Source organism: Sander vitreus, chromosome 10 (assembly GCF_031162955.1).
Source record: "Sander vitreus isolate 19-12246 chromosome 10, sanVit1, whole genome shotgun sequence".
NCBI lineage: Eukaryota > Metazoa > Chordata > Actinopteri > Perciformes > Percidae > Sander > Sander vitreus.
Genome location: NC_135864.1, coordinates 33,539,021 through 33,558,583, shown reverse-complemented (window position 1 = coordinate 33,558,583; position 19,563 = coordinate 33,539,021). Strand labels below are relative to the sequence as shown.

The 19,563-nt window shown below is 42.6% G+C and overlaps 1 protein-coding gene across 4 annotated transcripts in view; it reads right to left on the bottom strand.

Moving 5' to 3' along the window:
- arhgef9a (Cdc42 guanine nucleotide exchange factor (GEF) 9a) overlaps positions 1-15,496 on the bottom strand; it is a 45,499-nt gene extending 30,003 nt beyond the window's left edge. The window contains exons 1-5 of one of the 4 annotated variants that reach the window (XM_078261231.1): positions 15,162-15,496; positions 12,139-13,840; positions 10,740-11,075; positions 9,823-9,949; positions 9,605-9,711 (exon numbers count right to left, since the gene is read on the bottom strand). In XM_078261231.1, the coding sequence (XP_078117357.1) occupies positions 9,605-9,711; positions 9,823-9,949; positions 10,740-11,075; positions 12,139-13,746 (2,178 nt within the window). In that variant the 5' untranslated portion in view covers positions 13,747-13,840; positions 15,162-15,496. The remainder of the gene's footprint in view (positions 1-9,604; positions 9,712-9,822; positions 9,950-10,739; positions 11,076-12,138; positions 13,841-15,161) is intronic. The other 3 variants (XM_078261229.1, XM_078261230.1, XM_078261232.1) reach the window with 3 other exon arrangements.
- Positions 15,497-19,563: the final 4,067 nt, after the last annotated feature.

Below are 19,563 nucleotides of genomic sequence, written 5' to 3'. Positions count from 1 at the left end.
TCTAAGTTTAATTCATGACATTCATCTCATCTCTTTCTGCAGATTTTCTTTGAAATCATGCTTATGCAATGAATACTGCTGGACATCCATTCATTATGCAACCAGAAGAAATATAATGAACTGGCTATATTCTCATTCATGTTCATTTACTGGTCTGAGATCAGCTCTTAAGTTCTAAGTGTGGATCTACTCTGAGGTCAGTCCTAACTCTACTGGCCTTTAGCCAACGAGCTACGTCTTTAGAAAGTCTCTCCTCGAACAAGACTACACATTTTAGTGCTTGCAAATATATCTGTTTGTGGTCAGTAGGCATTTGGCTAATGGGAGGCAAAGCCCACCACACCCATTTCCTCTGCAGTCTGCTCCAACTCCTTTGTTCCCCTCCCATCCCCATGACAACCGCACTGACTTCCTGCTTCCTCCCAGGCCTTCCAGCCACAAAGCGCCCTAAAAATAAATCGCTGGACTTTTCCTGAACGCAGTTTTGTCACTATTGTTCAGACATCAGCTGTTTAATCGTTCAACTCAATTTGGCTATTAGTGTAAAGGCGAGTCAGTGGGTCAGAGCATCGAGGATTTAAAAAAATAGTGCGAGATAGATGAGATAGACGGGTAGGTCATGCTAAGTGGGGTGGAGAAATTAGAGTTAAAGACATCACATGACAACATTCCTAGACCTAACAGCTTCAGGAGAAATATTCTGACTCATTCATGACATAGCCAAGGGACCAGTAAAAATGAATTATTATTTAATGATAAACAAGTGCAATATCTATGTGTTCTTGCAGACTGTCGAACAGGATGAATCTGCCCTGCGACTGTGTTCTTTATCTCAGCCCCAAGTGAGTCTGCATAAGATTGTGAAGTTCTAGCAGGGAGAAGATGCAAAGTCTTTGTATAAACACTGCCAGAATTTAGGGTGTATAAAGTCTCTTGTGGAATAAAAAACATTAAATATGAATTGAATATACGTCCCACCTGTTTTCCACACTTCTGTGACGGAAACTTGGTCATTACAATGCTACTTTGATAATTGCATTGATTTACTAAGGGAAAGTAGATTAACTGTGGCATTAATGGCTGAAATCATATGACACAGAGAACTGTAACTCAACACACTGCCTCTGTACCTCTATTAAATATCTAAATTATATTGGAACCACTAGGGGGAACTGTCAGTGTTTGCTGACTTAACAATTCCTACGAAGTGTTATGGCAAAAGTTAAAGGAATAGTGCAACATTTTTGTTCAACATCTTGTTTGTTTAATCTGTACAAAAAACGAAATAAACACATTGTTTTACAAGGAGTTATGTGCAGGACTATTTCTTGACCTGACTGATGCTGTAACTTTTTGGAGTCTATGCTGATTGCCTTGCAAACACACAGTGAAGCTAAGAATCAAGGTAAAGTTACTGCGACTGGCCAAGAAATAGGAGCTGTAACATATTAATTAATGAGCTTTATATGTGCAGGATTTTGTCTTTTGGACAGAGCCAGGCTAGCTGCGTCCCCCTGTTTCCAGTGTTTATGCTAAGCTAAACACTAGCTGTAGCTTCATATATATTCTACAGATATGAAATAAGCATATTTCCCATGTTAAGCAATTTAAAAAGAAAAGGACAGTGTATATTTATATAATTAAACAAAAAAAAAGATCTAATTATATGATCTAATTATGTTGTTTTATGATATATTTATACTTTTATGGTAATGAATTTCATCTAGAAAAAACAAAATGAAAGCATTAAGGAACACTGTTGAAAATACAGACTGTTATTTATGTATCTTTCTGTTCAGCATCAGTGCCAGTGTGTACTTAATGAAAGCCCAACGATTGGTCATTTGAGAGCTCAGCTGTGGGGTGAGGGATACGTTTGAATGACCTATGCTAGGATTTAGTTGATTGTCTCAGCCAGCCCTGCTTCACTGTGCTGGTTGTGAGTGTACTGAGCGTACTCGCTGGTGTCATCATTCATCAGAGCACTGTCAGCCACCTGCGGCCCAAAACACTGAGAGGTAAGAGCAGCAGTATCTTCCCATCCTTCCAGAGTTTTCTAGCATAGAACATTTGCATGCAGTGTTTGTTAGATATTAGTACTGTGTCTCTTTGGTAGCAGAGTATATTTAGATCTCTATTGCAACAATGTTGGTGAGGCTAGTCACATCATCTGAGAGACAGTGGAACCCTGTGGTTGGCAATGAACAGCCTACCCACCTACTCTAATCAACCATCATGCCCACTGTAACTCACAATACAGTAAAGGGGGGGTTGGATACAGCTCAACCTGTCCTCTGAGCTAAAATGACTTTACATTCTCACTGCCTCCACGCCACGAGAGTTCAAAAGCAGAACATCGGATTGAAATGCAAAACTCTGCAGTGAAATGTTATTCGGGTGCAGGGTTGTTGGCATTCTGTGTTTCTCAGCACCTTATTTCTTGTTGATAGGTCAATTCCTGCCATCAAAGACTTCATAGACTTCATAGTCAGACTCCACCTGAGATAGTGCTGTCCTATAAAAACATCCACTAACAAGCATCTATGACTGCACACAGGCATGGATGCAGATAGAAAGTTGCATGTTCTCACACACACACACACACACACACACACACACACACACACACACACACACACACACACATCAGAAGGCCGCAAGAAGCAGGTGTTTTCACATGCCTGGAGGGGAGATGAGGTGAGGCAGCGAAGAAACGACAGTGGGGAAGAGAAATCTTGATCTGGAGAGAGGGGAAAAGAGAGATGGAAGAGGTGAAGGGAGGGATGACGAGCTCTAAGGTCAGAAAGAAGGGGGTGGGGAGCGAGGGTTGCATAATACGTGTATGTGATGAAGGGTTTTCTCTGACGCCGCATGTGGTGTAGCAGGGAGCCAGAGAGGTCAGAGGCAGAAAGTTAAGCTAAATAATGTACATAAGAAGTGGCAGCTGCCAGAAAAATCCAGCCCGTCTTTCACAGAGGCCTGCAGGATACATTCTAGCAAAACACTGTACAGGCAGTTAGCTTCTGTCTCATTATTTTAAGACAGGGAAAAGTGACCAGGGCAGGAGCTACATATTCTATTCAGGGGACAAATACTCAATTAAGGTATATTTAAATCACAGCAGTTGTCTACTTTTAAATTTACAAAAATGAAATGTATTAAACAGTGTCTATCTTAAAATAAATTATTACTTATTACCCACTTGAGGGATCATTGTCAGAAGATTTCTTCGGAGCTTATAAAAAAGTCCAGAAGGACTGAATAACAGTAAATGTTACATATTAGTGGGATGCTTATTAAGCCTATTTCATCAGGATGCTGCTGTTACCTAGCCTGGTCCTACCAGACTCTGGTACATTTCATTAGTCCAGAGAGTCTGGCCTCTCTCCATTGACAAGTGGTAACTTCCTTGAAGTACTCTGTTGAAGTTTAAAACTATTGGATCTGCCCAGAGCCACTCTGGATCTGCCATAACCAATCACTAACGTTTGGTCGTGACGTATGTCATACGCATGTGCAGCAAGAGGGGAGACCGACAACTATTGGCTTATATTTAGCATTAGCATCGCTAGCATTAGCCTTAGCTAACTCCTTCACTACTAACTGAGCGAGCTGGAAAATCAAACTTTTCCCGAACCCCGTGGGGCCACATCATCATGGCCCCCAACACAACTCTGCAAAGGTTGTTCTTGCTCGGGCTTTAACTTCTGGATATTCGGCAGCGTTGCCACAACGGACCGAATGGCTTCGCTCGCATCTAGTACACGGCCTCAACGTCATCGTTCTCAGCCACTCCCTCTGTTCGCGGATTGGACCGCCAAATATTTGGCTGGAGAAAACCCAAGAATATACTGCGAACCCAGACGGAGTACTGAAGGGAAATGAAAATTGAGGGGAAGTACGTAGGAGGGCAGAGCCAGGAGCCAGGCTAGCCGTTACCTGCTTCTAAAACTGAAGTCAATATTGTGTTGGCTGGTAATATTGCTGGATATTGCAAAAATTGTTGTTTCTGTCACTGTAGAAGCAACAGGTCACTTGGTTGACAGTGAATGAACTGAAAACGATGACTGTATACATTATTTGTGGGAAATTTCCAAGTAGGGCAGATTGAGTTGGCGTCATTTTAAAGACAACGTTTTTTAGTAATTTATACAAAGCACACATGATCCCCAAGACAACAGCCAGCAAGATGAAAACCCCTTATCAAGTCTGAATGATGTATTGGCACCAGGGGTGAGTATAAATACTTGACTAGCCTCTGTTTTTTGCCTCCAATGTCACCGTTGGTTACATATATATTCAAGCTAGTATAAGAGCTGACCATGAAAAAAAAAATATATACACATATATATATATATATATATATATATGAATATATATAATACCAATGACCAAATTATGCTTGATAGATTATTCATTTTGAATGTGTGTAGGATTAAACAAATATATTAATTATTTGTGTATAATTAAATTAAATGAACCTACTTAAAATGTATCTGCCAATAATATTGGCTTTCATGTGTGGAAGGATTTGGCTAAAGGTTGGCGCAAGAGAGAGCTGATGCAGTATCCGAAATGTGAAGTATTTTGTGCTCTGTAAAATTCCAACTTTTTCAGCTGAAGACATAAATATTATGTTTCTTTGTTTTTTACGTCAAGTCAAGCCAGTTTTATTTATATAGCCCAAAATCACAAATTTGCCACAACAGATTGCAAACATTTATGAAGAACATGGATTTGGGAAGACGTTGAGCAACTTCCAGGCGCAACTAAACACTGGCAGGAACAGGATCACACAACCCCCTCTCTACTAAGCAATGTATCATAGAAAGGTAAGGAGCAATGAGATTGTAATGAGACATGGAAATATTAAATTCTAGGCTATTGTTATATTTGGGTGAAGAGAATGGCTACAGTGAACTTTATCAGTGGAATTAATATATAAATAAAAATTCCACAATCTCTCTGTGAAAGACTTCTGTAACACATTTTAGCCTGTGGGGTGTCTGCTCTAAGATGGTGCTGTCTGATAATAAGGGATCATCATATTACCTAACACAAGGTGACATTCTTCTGTGTTAACTTAATACCAGAACAAATGTCTTTATCCCCAGTATAAACCTGTCAAATAGCCATGAAAACAAGTACATACACAAACAGCAAAGGCTGATGACTGTGGGTAAAATCACCTAAGCAGCCTGGGAAAACTATCACAAATGATACAACTAATGCTGGATAACAAGCACCGGAGTGCCTAAGGCCTTAAATAGCCTCATAACAAAAATCACTGCATGTTGTGACATTGCTGAAACCATCCACCAATATAAAACCACTACTACTGCTGTGGCAGTGGCTTTACATAGTTAGGAGTGATGATGGAAGGATAAGAATAGTCGCCCTGATGAGGTCTAAAACAGAATGTGCTCCAAGAAAGCACAAACACAAATCTGTACATGCACAGGCATGCATGATCCGACACAATACGACAGAGATACTGTAAAACAGGATACACCAGTGACTAAGAGAATTAACGCACAGCACTGTTCCTCCAGTCCCCGGGAACATGCAGCCATCTGAAATAAAAGTGGAAATGGCCCTTGTAGGGAGCAAAGGAAACCCTCTCAACAGTTACATAAGAGAAAAGGCCCTGAGCTGTCTCTCTCTCTAACACACACAAAAACACACCACCTAAGCATGGACTCACACGCCTACGCATACAACAACAACAACACACACACCTGACAGGCAGAAACACATTCTTTGGAAGAAACAGCCTAGGGAGGCTCTGACACAACCACCTGCTCAGATTCAGTCAGAGGCACTACTATTTATTAGAGCCCACTGCATCCTAGAAAAACAGCATTAGCTGGTGGCTGCAGTAAGTCACAGCAGATACCTGCTTGTACCTTGGCAGGGGAACGATGTTGAATGAACACTGATAAATGATTCCAAGTCGCCCGTGGCGGATTTAACATACATGCAGTTATTTTGAGGCAGACCTATTCCCATGGTTTGTCTCTGGCTCTAAGATAAAGCCCTGGTAGAAACAAATGCCACACATTCACAGTGTGTTTGACAGAGATATCACTGGCCACCGCTATTCAATCCTCACCAAATAATGAAGTTGTCAAATGCAATGACTCACACACCCTGACAGATGAATTCTGAATAGATAGGAAGAGCATTTGAAGTGTGTATCAGAGTGAGAAGGGTGTATCACAGGGGCTGAGGCCTCAAAGGCAGACACAAACAGAATATATGTGCTTGTGGTCAAATTGTAGCATATGAGCACAGGTGCTCTCTACATGTGTATAAAAAGCATGTGCATAAGTAGTTGTCCTTTTTCAACACTGCCCTACTATTTGCCCAACTAGCCACTGTCTGCTGACTCATGCGTTCATAATTAATCGATAGAATTGCATAATATGATTATAACCAGACAGACCTAGGTTAGCCCAAACTTAATCATATAAGATTTCTCATGAAACTCTTAATCTGCGTGAAGCCCTTAATAAGACAGTCCCCCTCTCTGACAAGTTGACAGCAGAGCTTCGGGCACAGCATTAGTAACACACAGGGAACTGTCCTCTCATTGGCATAGGAATTAACAAAGCAAAGTGTTTGTTATAGAGGAGAGGAGAGGAGAGGAGAGGAGAGGAGAAGAGGAGAGGGGAGGAGAGGAGAAAGAGGAGAGGAGAGGAGAAAGAGGACAATGACTGGGGGAGAAATTCATTTAAATGAAAGGGAGAAGAGAGGCGTCAGCATTAGCAGTTAATCCACTGCAGTGAGAATGCTTTCTCTCTGCCTGCGGCCTCGAGGCTCCAGTAGTCATCCTAACAGGACGACTGTAACATACACTGCACTGTATCACAAACACAAACAACAGATCTGATCCTCCTGACATGAGATCCATTCCATATAAACAATGCGTGACTTACCAGAAATAAGACAGCAACACAAAGATTTAAGGTTGAAGCACCATCCATCCGTGTGACTGCATTACAGCTGCGTTACCATGCTATGTATATTGTATATATACAGTATATCTATGTATGCTACCTCCATGCTCAAGATGCAGTCATAAATCCCAGCATTTGAGCCTGCTACAAATGAACTCCCCTCGCCATACAAACACACACAAGACATTCCCAGTGCTAGGAGTCCAAGGTCCCTAACCCCAGGGGAGGGCCACACAACACAAAAGTACACATACAAAGGGAGCATCTCTCTACTCCCCTCTGTTTCTCTCCCACCCCTTTTTCTCTCTCTCACCCACACACTTTCTCTATTTAGCTCACACTTAAAAAGGCTGCCTAAAGATAGATGCAAGAAGATGAACAGGAGACAGCAAGTGTCATGGCAACAACGTGCAGTGGCTCACAAACACTATTTAGACCAGAAAGAAAAAGTTATAATCAAAGCCTAAATGGAGTAGTCTCACCTCATAAAAAACACAGTTTAATAAATTTCAATGCAGCGACGTGCCAGGATCGAACGCCCGGGGCTTACTGTTCAGCGGCTAAGTAGACAGCATCTCTCATGAAAATGGACTGCTTATTGTACTACAAATGTTGTGGTTAATCCTCACTGACTCCTTGTAAATAGTTTGATTTTCAGTCTACTGTAGAAAATGTGAGCTCCACCCACATAGCTTTACAACACTGTGAATACTCATTGTTAAATTACATTGACTTTATATTTCTTATTAGGGCTGTCAGCATTAACGCGTTAATCGTGATGCGATTAAGGGCCAAGCATAATGCGTTAATTTTTTTTAATCGTATTAATCGCATGCCGCCATTTAATAATTTATTTTCACTTCACTCAGCTTTGCGTCGTGCCTAACAGGATACTATTTAGCCGTACTTCCTCGTAACACATCCTGCAGTCACTTTCTTTGCATTCATTTGATTCCTAATCAAGATCCACTGGTAAGAATGGCTTTCCATTGTTAATATGTACTTAAAAACTGTTCTGAAATGCAAAATAATAGAATTTTAATCATGTGATAAAATGTGATTAATCACGATTAACTATAATAATTCAACTATTAATCGCGATTAAGAAAATGTAATCTTTGACAGCCCTATTTCTTATATATTTTAGTGGGAAAACATGAAACGCTAATGAATATGAATTTGTGATTTTGAATGAAACATGCTTTGAAACATTATGCATGATGTTCTTTACTCAATGAAAGAAAAGAAAATGAGAGTCGGTGAAACCTTGCTTGTGGGACTCAGTAGAGATTACATTTAGTATGATCAAACAATAATGTAAATAGTGTTCAGCCCTATCATTGCAGTTCTATTCTGTAGGTATAGATGTTGGATACAGCCCAGAAATGTTCACTACCCCGTCAGGATGTTTCAGAGAAACTCTGCATCTCCTTCCAGTAGAATCCCCCTGAGGCCACTTGCACATCAAAGCAACGATTCTGAAATGCATGGTTTCAATTCCTGAGTAGTATAACTCAGACGTACTCTGAAGCTAATTTTACACAACTGACAGAGATGCGTTACATTTCTCGTAGATTCCAGCACACTAGGTACATGAAAACCATTTAATGTCATTCCTCTTCCTGCGTTTGTCTGCATGCGCACTCGTCAGATTAAAATAAACATCTGAAATGTTGGGAGTCCAATTCAGGATGAGTAATGGCCTAACAGCTGGAACACACCGGCCGCGTAGGTGTCGCGCAGCGTAAATACGTGCCTGATCGTGCGCCTGGCCATTCATATCGGGCGCGTATTTCTATGCGTCGGTCACAAAGCGATCCTTCTGCTCTCAGCTCTCTCTCCCTCTCTCTCTACGACAGAAAGAGACTGGATGAGTGGGGAAAACGGTGGTAATTGTAGCCTATATGTGGCTGTGTGTGTGTGTGTGTGTGTGTGTGTGTGTGTGTGTGTCACTCTCTCTGTTTGTCCGTCGGTCTCTCTCTCCGTGTGCCTGATCGCGTGTCTCGCTGTGAGAAGTCAAGACAGCCCAAATCACCATGAAGCAATGCCTGGCTTGACACATACGCTCACGTCTCGGGCAAGAAATAGAGGAGACGGCGAAACTATCGCTGCAGCGCGCGGGCTGACACGCCGATGTGAACGGACAGATTTGATAACATGGGCGCCGAAATAAAAATACCTGCGCTACCCTGCTATACGCGATGCTTATGCGCCCGGTGTGTTTTGGCTGTTAGAGTACTGGATGGCATTATTACATATGGCCACCATCTTCACTTATCAGTTCCTTTATTATCTGATGAAACATTGACCAGTGCACCGTCATCTCCATATTACCAGTTATTAGTGAAAGGTTATTTATCAGTCATATTCCTATTCTATTATACGTCCTATTATCTCATATACATCTGCTCATATATGCGACAGGTGAACAACCTCCGTGTGACATGTATGTGTGTGTGTGTCTGTACAGGCATTCAATATCAAATACATAGTGGTCACAATATTTTGTATAAGTCTGTACATACTGTGATTTTTATAAATGACTCTAAAGGCCTCGAATGCCTGACAGAAACAAGAGTAAAAGCAGTGTGACCAGATGAATCTGTATTCATGGGTGTGTTTATGAGGGTGTGTGTTCGACTCACAATGTTGACCTGCAGCGGTTCTGAACCAGGTCTTAACAGTCTCCTCCTCCTGCAGCTACCGGAGCCTCCAGACCGCAGACGCACCGACGATGACGACTGACCCATGACTGGGGGACAGACACGTGCAGACAGACAGGCAAACAGACAATCAATTTAACAAACACACATCACAATCAACAGTCTGCATATTCACAAAAAATGTAAATGCGCAAGAGTACCTGACTGAGGCAGGAGCAGCGCCAAGGCAGTGAGAGTGCTGGGGGGGAGCGGCAGGGAGCGACATCGCTGGAGAGATGCCCTTAGCGGGGGCTCTAACGGTGACACACCCGGGGGGCGAGACAAGGCCTAGAGGGTACTGAGTAGTTAGGACATCTCCTATATTCCATACAGAGTTACTTTGATGCACACGTACAAGGTTGAATGCACACATTCTCCTGCCCTTCACGTTAACAAAATTCTACCTTACTGCCTTGTCCCCTTTTTGCAGTGAATTAAAGTATTTCATATCCAGCAAGTCTATTCTGGTGCATCGGTCGGTGTGCATGCCCTACAGCAAACCATGAGAGACTATACATCATGCCAACCGGGCGGTCTCTCAGGTTAAAATGAACTGACTCTGAGTTAGGGCAATGAGAAGTAGAGCTTATGGGAGCGATGAGGCAGAAAATTGGCGACAGAGAAAGACTAAGAGTGAGGGAGAGGGAAAAAGAAGCCACAAAGAAAGAAAGAGAAAAATAAAGGGTGAGGGAGAGAAAAAGAGAGGGAGGTGAGCTAAAAAAGAAAAGAAAAGCAGCATCCGGAAATACAGGCCTCTGTAAATGGGCCAGAGCATGTGTGCATTGTTGCAACAAACAGTGAGTGGTGTATAAATACTGGGTTAGTACTGGGCTGCCCTTCAAAGTCTGTAGTGTGTGTTTGATTCATTATGGGCTTGAGCTATATTTATCAGTGAGTTGGTGGAGCCTACTAGTGAGACTCTGCCCACCAGCTTTCATTTTTTCAACATTAGGATTTGATATATTTATGCCTACTGTATATAAATACATTTACTCAGTATACATGTGTAATTGGTATTTATGGCACTGCTTATTTCTCATTTTTATATCAATGTTTGTATATTAATTTGACATCTTACTCTGTGGTGCAGCTCCGTGGACTGCATCTCCCTAGTAACACTTGTCTCTATAACAGAGCAAGGCCTGGCGCGAGCAGCCATCCGTCTTTGCCCTGGAGAGTGTTGGTGGGCAGGCCTGCGTCTCCGCCGGCATAGTGAGCCAACCTCACTATAGTGGTCGTAGAGATCTCGGTCTAGGTTGGGCCTCCGCAGGTCCAATACAGCTGAGGCCGGGCGAGGACGAGGGCGGCGCAGGGGCTTGTGAGGTACAGAGGTCTTCTCTATGCTTGAGTGGGGCATGGCTGGGCACAGCTGTCTTACACCGCAGCCTGTCTGGCTGGCAATCTGCTCACACAGCTGTGATTGGCACAGATACTCAGCAATTTGGCCCAGATAAAGGTGCAACAATGCATTTCTTGTGTGAGGGAATTGGGAGGATTTCATTTAAAAAACGATTCCACTAACCACGAGCTCATGCTCCTAATTGCTAGGCATCAGTAGCTAGCCACAAGTGCCAAGTGGATTTAACATGTAAACAGTTGCTGTTTAGGGAGGATTTTCCTGGTGCCATAATTTCTCCTAAATTATTGTAGGACTGCACATTAACACCCTTCCCAAAACACAGATTCACATCGGCCTTGCATAATAAACCCCTATGAAAGTGTGCTGAGTATGGAGATGTCACATCTCATTTTGTCATCAGCAGTTAGAGCTAACATGTCCTGACTCGCTGGTGTGACTAGAAGGGGATGACTAATGCCTCCATTGGAGTGAGAAGGGAAGGGTGCCGTCATGAAGTGCAGACGTCACAGAGCTCTATGGCTACTGCAGAAACACGGCCAGCTTGATGGGAAATAGGGTTTCTTTGCATGCCAAAAAAGGCTGGCTTAACAGGAAGGGACAAACTCCTCTAATATAATGTTATCCACCATTGTAATCACTGACTGTTTCTTCCTCTCTCCAACAGATGGGGCAAAAGGACAACTGTAGAGTAGGTGCCCAATTCATGTCCTCACAGGCTGGTGTCTGGACTGTTTTGTTTCTCCCTGACAGTTAATGAACCACACCTAGGACTTGTATAATGATTAAATGAGTAACAGCTCTGGTATCATTCTAGTTTGTTGTTGGTGATTTTAAGAAGCAAAAGAATGACCATGGTTAAACAGTTACATGAATGGTATTTCGAGCATCTATGCCGTAATTACATGTTGCATGCTTTTGGCAATGTTAATGATGTAGAAAAAGCCTGCAATGGAATTAATGTGAGACACATTATACATGAAAATATATATATAAAAAACACACACACAATAGTAGTTCCGCAACACAAATGACTTTTAACAAATCTTTAACAAATGCATTTATTAAAATTCAGTGGCTCGTAATTAGCAAAGCTCATTTTGTATTTAAAGTCACATACCTTAAATATTTCCTCTGTGGAATCTGATGCTGGTACCCTATTGGTTGTGCTCTCTTTATCACCTTGTTGTGATTGGACATTCACCTCCTGTATGTGGTGGGAGTCCGGTGGAGCATCCCTGGAATCCTGCTCATTTCCTGTCTGTCCCTCTACCTTTTCCTCTTGACTGAGACAGTTTAAAGGATCCCTTTCAAACTCTGCTTCTTTTTTAGTCCCCGTGGTTGGCCCTGACTGGGAGATGTGATTCTCCACTATGGCTGTGGACCTGTGGTTTGTCTCTCTGTCTACATGTTTGTCTGTGCCCTCATAACTCTGAAGGCCGTTGACAGCTTGAGATCCTGGGCATGCCCTAAAGGCTTTCAGGACCACCTGAGGGGATCGTCCACCTGTCACAGGTGCTGGAGCCTCGCTGTCAAAGCTACTGGAGTGTGAGGATTTAGCGGTTACTGGTGATGATGGAATAGGCTGGGATTGTTGGTGTTCTTCACTGTGAAGTGTCAGAGACACACTATGAATGTTGTCCACTGTGGGCTTGGGCACCCGTGGGGAGCTCATCGGTGTCCTCTCTCCCTCCGGAGGAGAGAAGGAGTGCGATGTTGTCCGCCATTTCCTGGCAGTCTCTGCTACACTGTTGAAAAACTTGAACAGACCACCAAAGTGCCCCTTTGGGTCAGAGTGTTTCGGGGGCGGTGGTTGAAAGTCTCTGACACTCTCAAAGTCTACAGAACCATAGTCTGAGTCCATGGTCTTGTCCCAAGAGGGAAGCTCTGAGTCAAAGCTCCTCTCTGAGTAGACAGGGTTGGCCTTCCCCATAAGGGAAATCCTCCTCAGGTAACTCCACACATCTTTGTGCCTCCTTCCCCTAGCCTGGTGGGTGCTCGGGCTACTTTTAATGCTAGGCTCTTCAGAGCCTGCAGCTGTTTTGTTACAGTTGGTTGAGTTGTTGTGGCTTCTTTTAGTATAGCAAACTCTTTCTGAAGGTTTACAACCATTCTGAGCCACAGGCTCTCCCGTTACAGTGGGCTGGTGGCCGTCTATTGGAGCTGTGAGGTCGATGTCTTCTAACGAGCAGTCAAAGTCTCCTGTGTAGCCAGCATAGGAATGCCTCTTGCCACGTTGTCTGAGTGTGCTTCTGCTGGACTGCTGAGGAGTGCCAATGTCCCGGCAGAAGGATTCCTCATCCACCAAGGAGCTGCTAAATTTGGCAGTAGACAATTTACCTGTCTTACCTCTAAACACAGAGGGGGGCTTAAGCTTCTTGAAGGAGCGAACTTTGTCAGCAAACGAGAGTTTAGGGATGGAAGCCTCCCCGGGCAGGATCATGGAGTGGGGTCTGCGCTCCAGCTCTGAGACAGCTCTCTTTCGATTCAAGATCTTCCAGATACCCCCTGTGGCACGGGGCCTCCGGATGACCTCTTGTCTGTCTTTGACAGGGGTCTGAGAAGAGGCAGCCTGGGTCTCTCCTTCCCCCTCTGCAGGCCCTGGTCCAGCCTCCTGAATATAAACACTGCTGGTCTCATTCTCCACATCCAGAGAAACATTAAACACTCGGTTGACAAACCCATTAGGGTTGTTGCTCACAAGGGCAGGGTTGTCAGTCTGTTCCATCCTCTCTCATTCTACAGTGTCAGCTATCAGCTCCAATGGACATCATGTCTCTGGCCTCTCTCTCTCTCTCTCTCTGTCTCTCTCTCTCAAACACCTGGAGGAACAAAACCACATTTTTATTCAGGGGTTTGACATTAAACTGACTGCCTTTTCTTTTCATATCATGCCTGTCTGTAGATGTAGGCCATTAATGCAAAACATGAAATTTTCTCAGTGGAGGTTAAACTGCATTTTATCTTCACAGGAGGTCAAATGTTTAATAATAGACAGTGCTACTTAAACACTAAAACTCAGTAAAACCCTTGGAAGTCTCATTTTATGATTCTCTGACACAGGCTTTTGTACCATGAGTCAACAGTCACAAAAACCCACCGTCCTCCCCCCATATTTGGTCCATATTATCCAAAGTAATTATTTGAGACATGGTCCCCCATCCACCATTTAAACCAGGAGGCTGTGTTGTCATGGAAACACTCACTACAGAGATGTGTGGTTATTTCAGGCCTGCTCCGGCTGTGTGACATCATCATAGCTCAGATAAGCTCCTTCTGATGAGGAAGATGCTCAGCGAGTGCTACACTGCTAGGCCTACATGTTAATTACCACATTTCATAATCCCTTTAATGTATGGAAGCATCTTGTGTAATTGGGGCCTCCAGCATGTTTCTTTGTTGTTACATGAGATCATGAGATCAATGTATTTAATTTAAGATGGCCTTTTCGAAGAATGTCACAATTTAATGAATACGTATTTGACTGATAGCTTAAAAAGTTAAATATTGTAACGCTACTAGAAAGTAGATAATATAAAGTAGGTGCTCAATCATTCCAAAAAAGTAAAAAAAAGAAAGAAAAAAAGTCAGTTTACAAGTAAAGTAAGGCTAGTCTCCAATCACACATTAGCTAAACTTAGGCTTTTTTAGCATTTAAATAACATCTCTAACGTTGCTTGACTATTAATATTGACTTTCTCCATGGTTATAATGTCATAAGCAACTAAAATTTACAGATACAATTTTTGTTGTTGTTGTTTAGTTTCCATAATTCATCGCTAGACTGCCACAGAACCTACGGGAACTAGCATCTCGGTTTCCATCTAAAACTGACAGTTCACTTGATACGTTAACCAGTGACAGGTTAAGTTTGGGTTGGGCGTCGTTTTAATAATATGGCGACAATAAAAGTACACATAAATTGACAATAACGTTGCAGCAGGTTGCCGAATTCTGTTTCATTAACGGTATTTGTGAAGTTGCTTTGTAATTTAGCTAGTAGCTACGTTACAGCGATGTTGGATTCACCGTGCAATACAGTTATCATTACCTTCTTAAACTTTCTTATTAAGTTAAACCCGCGAAAAATAAAACGTATCCCCTCTCACCACTTCCATTTAGCCATTAGAGCTGTTAACTTACCCCCAGAAAACTCCCCCCGTTTTAAATGGGCATCGTCGTTGCTGTCCGTAAAGCCAATAAAATCACCGTCTTTCACCCCGGGCTGAATGTATCCAGTGTAGGCTATTTCACGGGCTAAACTTAAATCCATCAAGTTATTTTGCGGACAGCGATTCCTTCGTAGATCTCTCATGTGTTTGGGTTTTTCCTCTAAACTTCGTCAGCTATCACCAAACTGAGAGAAACTCCCCGAGTTAGCGACAGACCGGTGAACTCTTGCCCCGTAAGCTCCTGCAGACGCCGACACTCTGATTTGTGATAAAGCTCTCACGCAGACAGAGCAACACACACACACCAACACACCCTTTTCACACTCACACACACACACACACACACACACACACACACACACACACACACACACACACACACACACACACCCACGCTCAAACACACACACACGTTCAAACACACACATCTACACACTCAGTCAGAAACGCATGGAAATTGTAATTATGTTAATTTAAGTGTGTCTGTTGTAATATATAGCACGTTTAGAGATAAATGTGATTATATATTAACTATAATACATTATAGGCTATTTTATTGGGATGTTTACCGTGCTTTTAATAATCGTATTGTTATCCCTTAAGACATTCAAATCCTAAACTTTTTTCCATAGCCATTATGAAAAAAATGCTATAATGTATAGCCTATACATTTTTTTTTTCTGTCTGTTTGATGGATTAATAAGGGAGCACTTACTGTATTTTTAAAGGAACATCAGTGAAAACAAATAATTGATTGAACTCTGGTCTTACTAGCTGATCCTTATTTGGGATTTGCGTTTAATGTGAAAATCCTTCTATTGAAATGGCACAATGGGGAGAGGGAGCTCAGGGGGGGAAACTGAAGGAATTCACAAAACCTAAACAGCTCCAGAGCTCCATAGCCATGAAAGAGGAGATGGTGGAAGAAGAGGCCTAAATTTAAACATTTCCTCTTTGTCCTGTTTTGGGCCCATTGTCATCGCATGGCGTTCTCCCTTCTGCACAGGAAGGAGTGGATCTGACATCAACGCTCTCAGGCTGACAATGCCAGGAAGTCTGTCTGACTGTATGTAAATATCTCTATGCTTCCCTTGCTTGCCCGAGGAGCCGCTCTCCTCTCCGTGGAGCGGTTTGAGCACTTGAGGGTGTAGTAGTAGTAGTAGTAGCAGAAGCAACATAGTGATTTACATGCTACACTTCCCCTATAACTCATCCGCAACTGTCACAGTGAATTACAGCAACCTCATCTTCAAATGACCTCTCCTCTGATGTAGCATCTTTAGCACATGGATTCATACACTCAATAGGCTCTTTTTTTATTTCTATAAATACAGTAACCTATATTTGTCTATTTCTGAGTTTCGTGTTTTGCCGTTTCTCCTCTGTACTGCCATATTTCCTCATAGTTTTGCGTTGACTTATTGTTTGTTACTCTCCTTTACTTCCATTCCCTCACGTCATCCCTCCCTCCCCTTACTCACTCACTTCCTCACAACCCCAAGTCGTCTTCCTGTTGTCCCCTCCCGTCACAAAAGACATCCTGGCTCAAACAGGCCGAATGTTTCAGCTCAGATCTGGCTTATACAGACATGAAACTAACTCTTATCTTTAGAAAATAAATTTATCCAAACAGCATTTTGTATGAATGACAGAAAGCATGAGAGGAAAAAAAAAAGAGAGTGATGAATGGAGGGAGACAGATTAGAGATTCGTAGTCTCACTACCAGCTGGGCCCTTGTCTGAAATGATACATTTTGTTAACATTTGACGAGCTGCGTACATTACAGCGAGTTTACTTTGTCGCCTATTTACCGTGAGTGTTTAACACTCTTTGAAATTATGTCATTGGCTTCTCATTTTCAGAACAATCAACCTCTTCCTCCTCTTCCTATGACACGGTCCCCACTGCTGGGTTTGGTGGAGATTACTGGAGACAAACACTTGCTGAGTTAGGCCCAGCTGTAATTATTTCACCAGTCTTTGTCAAAGCAGCTGAGTGAAAACAGACTGCCGTGAAAAAGCCGGCCAGACAGGGAGGAGGGGGGGCAGATATGTTGTGATATCAAATGAAAGGCTTACTAAAGCCTGGGAACTGGATTCGGGAGGTGTAACTCATGTGAGAACAGCTGGGAGGTCAGACAGTGCAGGTGTTTGGGGACACTGAAGCTCAAACACTGCGTATTTGTGTAATGTTATTGGACGTCCTTAGATGGGGAGATTGCTAAATTTAGGGGAGATGCTGATAATGCTGTGAGCATGTATATTCTATGGCTTAAATCTGCAAATCGATTAATGGATTAGTTATCTAACTATTAAATTAATTGGCAACTATTTTGATAATCTATTAATCGGTTTGAGTTGAACAATTCTCTGATTCAAGCTTCTCTGATTACTCTATGACAGTAAACTGAATATATATAAGATGTGGACAAAACAAGACATTTGAGAATATCATATTGGACTTTGGAAAACACGGCTCGACATTTTTCACCGTTTTCTGACATTTTATAGACCTAAATGATTAATCGACCTAATCGATTAATCAAGAAACTACTCAACAGATTAATTGACAAAGAAAATAATCGTTAGTTGCAGCCCTACTATGGCTCTTTAGTCATTGGTATGTTCACACACACACACACACACACACACACATTAACATTTTGGCCCACTTTTGGTATAAAAATGGGCCCAGGTATAGTTGCCTCCAGTGGTAGAAGAGAGTTTGAATTACACTGACATTCCTGACATTCCCTCTGCTCTGACCTGCATACTTCCCTGGCCTGGCTGCACATGGCACCACCACACACACTCACTCACTCACTCACACACACACACACACACACACACACACACACACACACACACACACACACACACACACACACACACACACACACACACACAAACACACACATCTGAGTCCATCCTAGAAGATCACAGTATCTGTGACCTGCACATATACTTTGATCTTTACTGCAATCAGTTTGGGATAATCAATCACTTTGGGCTCACACACACATACGTACTAGCTCACATGGCACACACATGGGCCGCTGGAATGTTAACATGTGTAAAGGTCTGACTGTTGTTTTTGATGGGAAGGTCTCACTCAGTCTCACTATACGACTTATCTAGCAGCCATCTGAGAGGGACATAGAGAGAGAAAGAATGAGAGGGACAGGACAGGACAGGAGTTTGTGTTGTGTGTGTGTGTGTGTGTGTGTGTGTGTGTGTGGAGCGTTCAGCTGGGGACTTTCAGCCATTATCAGGATGAATCTGAAAACAGGAAGGCGGGACCCATTAAACAAGACGAGCGGAAGACAACCACAGTTCTACTTCCTGTTTTAGAGCAAGGGAGGAAACCACAGATTTTTTAGGAATTCAAATAAGAATCAACACTCTGGAAGGAACATCTTTATAACAAATAAATGCTCTTGTTTTGCCGAAACTCTGAGCATTTATCGGTCCATTTTTGTAACAGGCCTACTATTTTCTTTTGGTCAAACCTATTGTTATGTGGAATTTTAGTAAAGCAGTTTTTTTTTAGCTTTCCTTTGTGCAAATGCTGCTGTCAAAAGTCAACAGTGTGATCAGGCAGATGTTTATCCCAGTTCTGTATCTGGGTGATTGTTGATCTGGCTCTGTATCTTGCAGATGCCCACAGGCTTTGGGCTGAGCTGGACTTGGCTGTGTTTTTGGGTCAGCAGCAGTGAGAGAAAAGCAGCCCGGCATACAAAACACCATTTCCGCTCATCTGGGGCCTGCCACTTCTTTGGAGAGCAAAGTTTTCTGATTGGGAAAAACCCAGGGGACGGGGGTGGTAAAGGAAGGGATCTCAGTGAGCAGAGGAGGGATATTTAACTGAGAAGAACAAAAGGAGATGAAACATTGTGTCTTCTCAACACAATGTGTGTGTGAGATCTAAGACTACACAATTAGTAGTTTGACTGATAATAAACTAGCATTCCTCTCACTGATTTGTCAGTAAGAAAGTTCTTTTAGAGTTGTCCTTTTTTAATCTCCTTGAAGAATGTGGACTTCTGACCACATCCTTGTCTCTGGTCAGTGTCCTTTGCGCTGGTTAGGTTGTGAAAAAAGTGGTTTTTAATGGTGATGGGGCAATAGGCACATCATTAGGCCTATCAATTATAACCGGATAAAATCCCTCCCCTCCATCCCTCTCTATCTCTCTGTGCTGCTGCAGCTCCTTTACCGTGTCCTAGTTAGAGGCAGAGAGAACTTCCCATTCCTGTCCTGCACATCCTGTCTTATCACCGAGAGAGGGAGCAAAAGAGGGAGTGAGGCTGACATTTTGTAAATTTATATTGTGCTAGTAGCATTATCAAATTATTCCTTCACTTATAATCCCA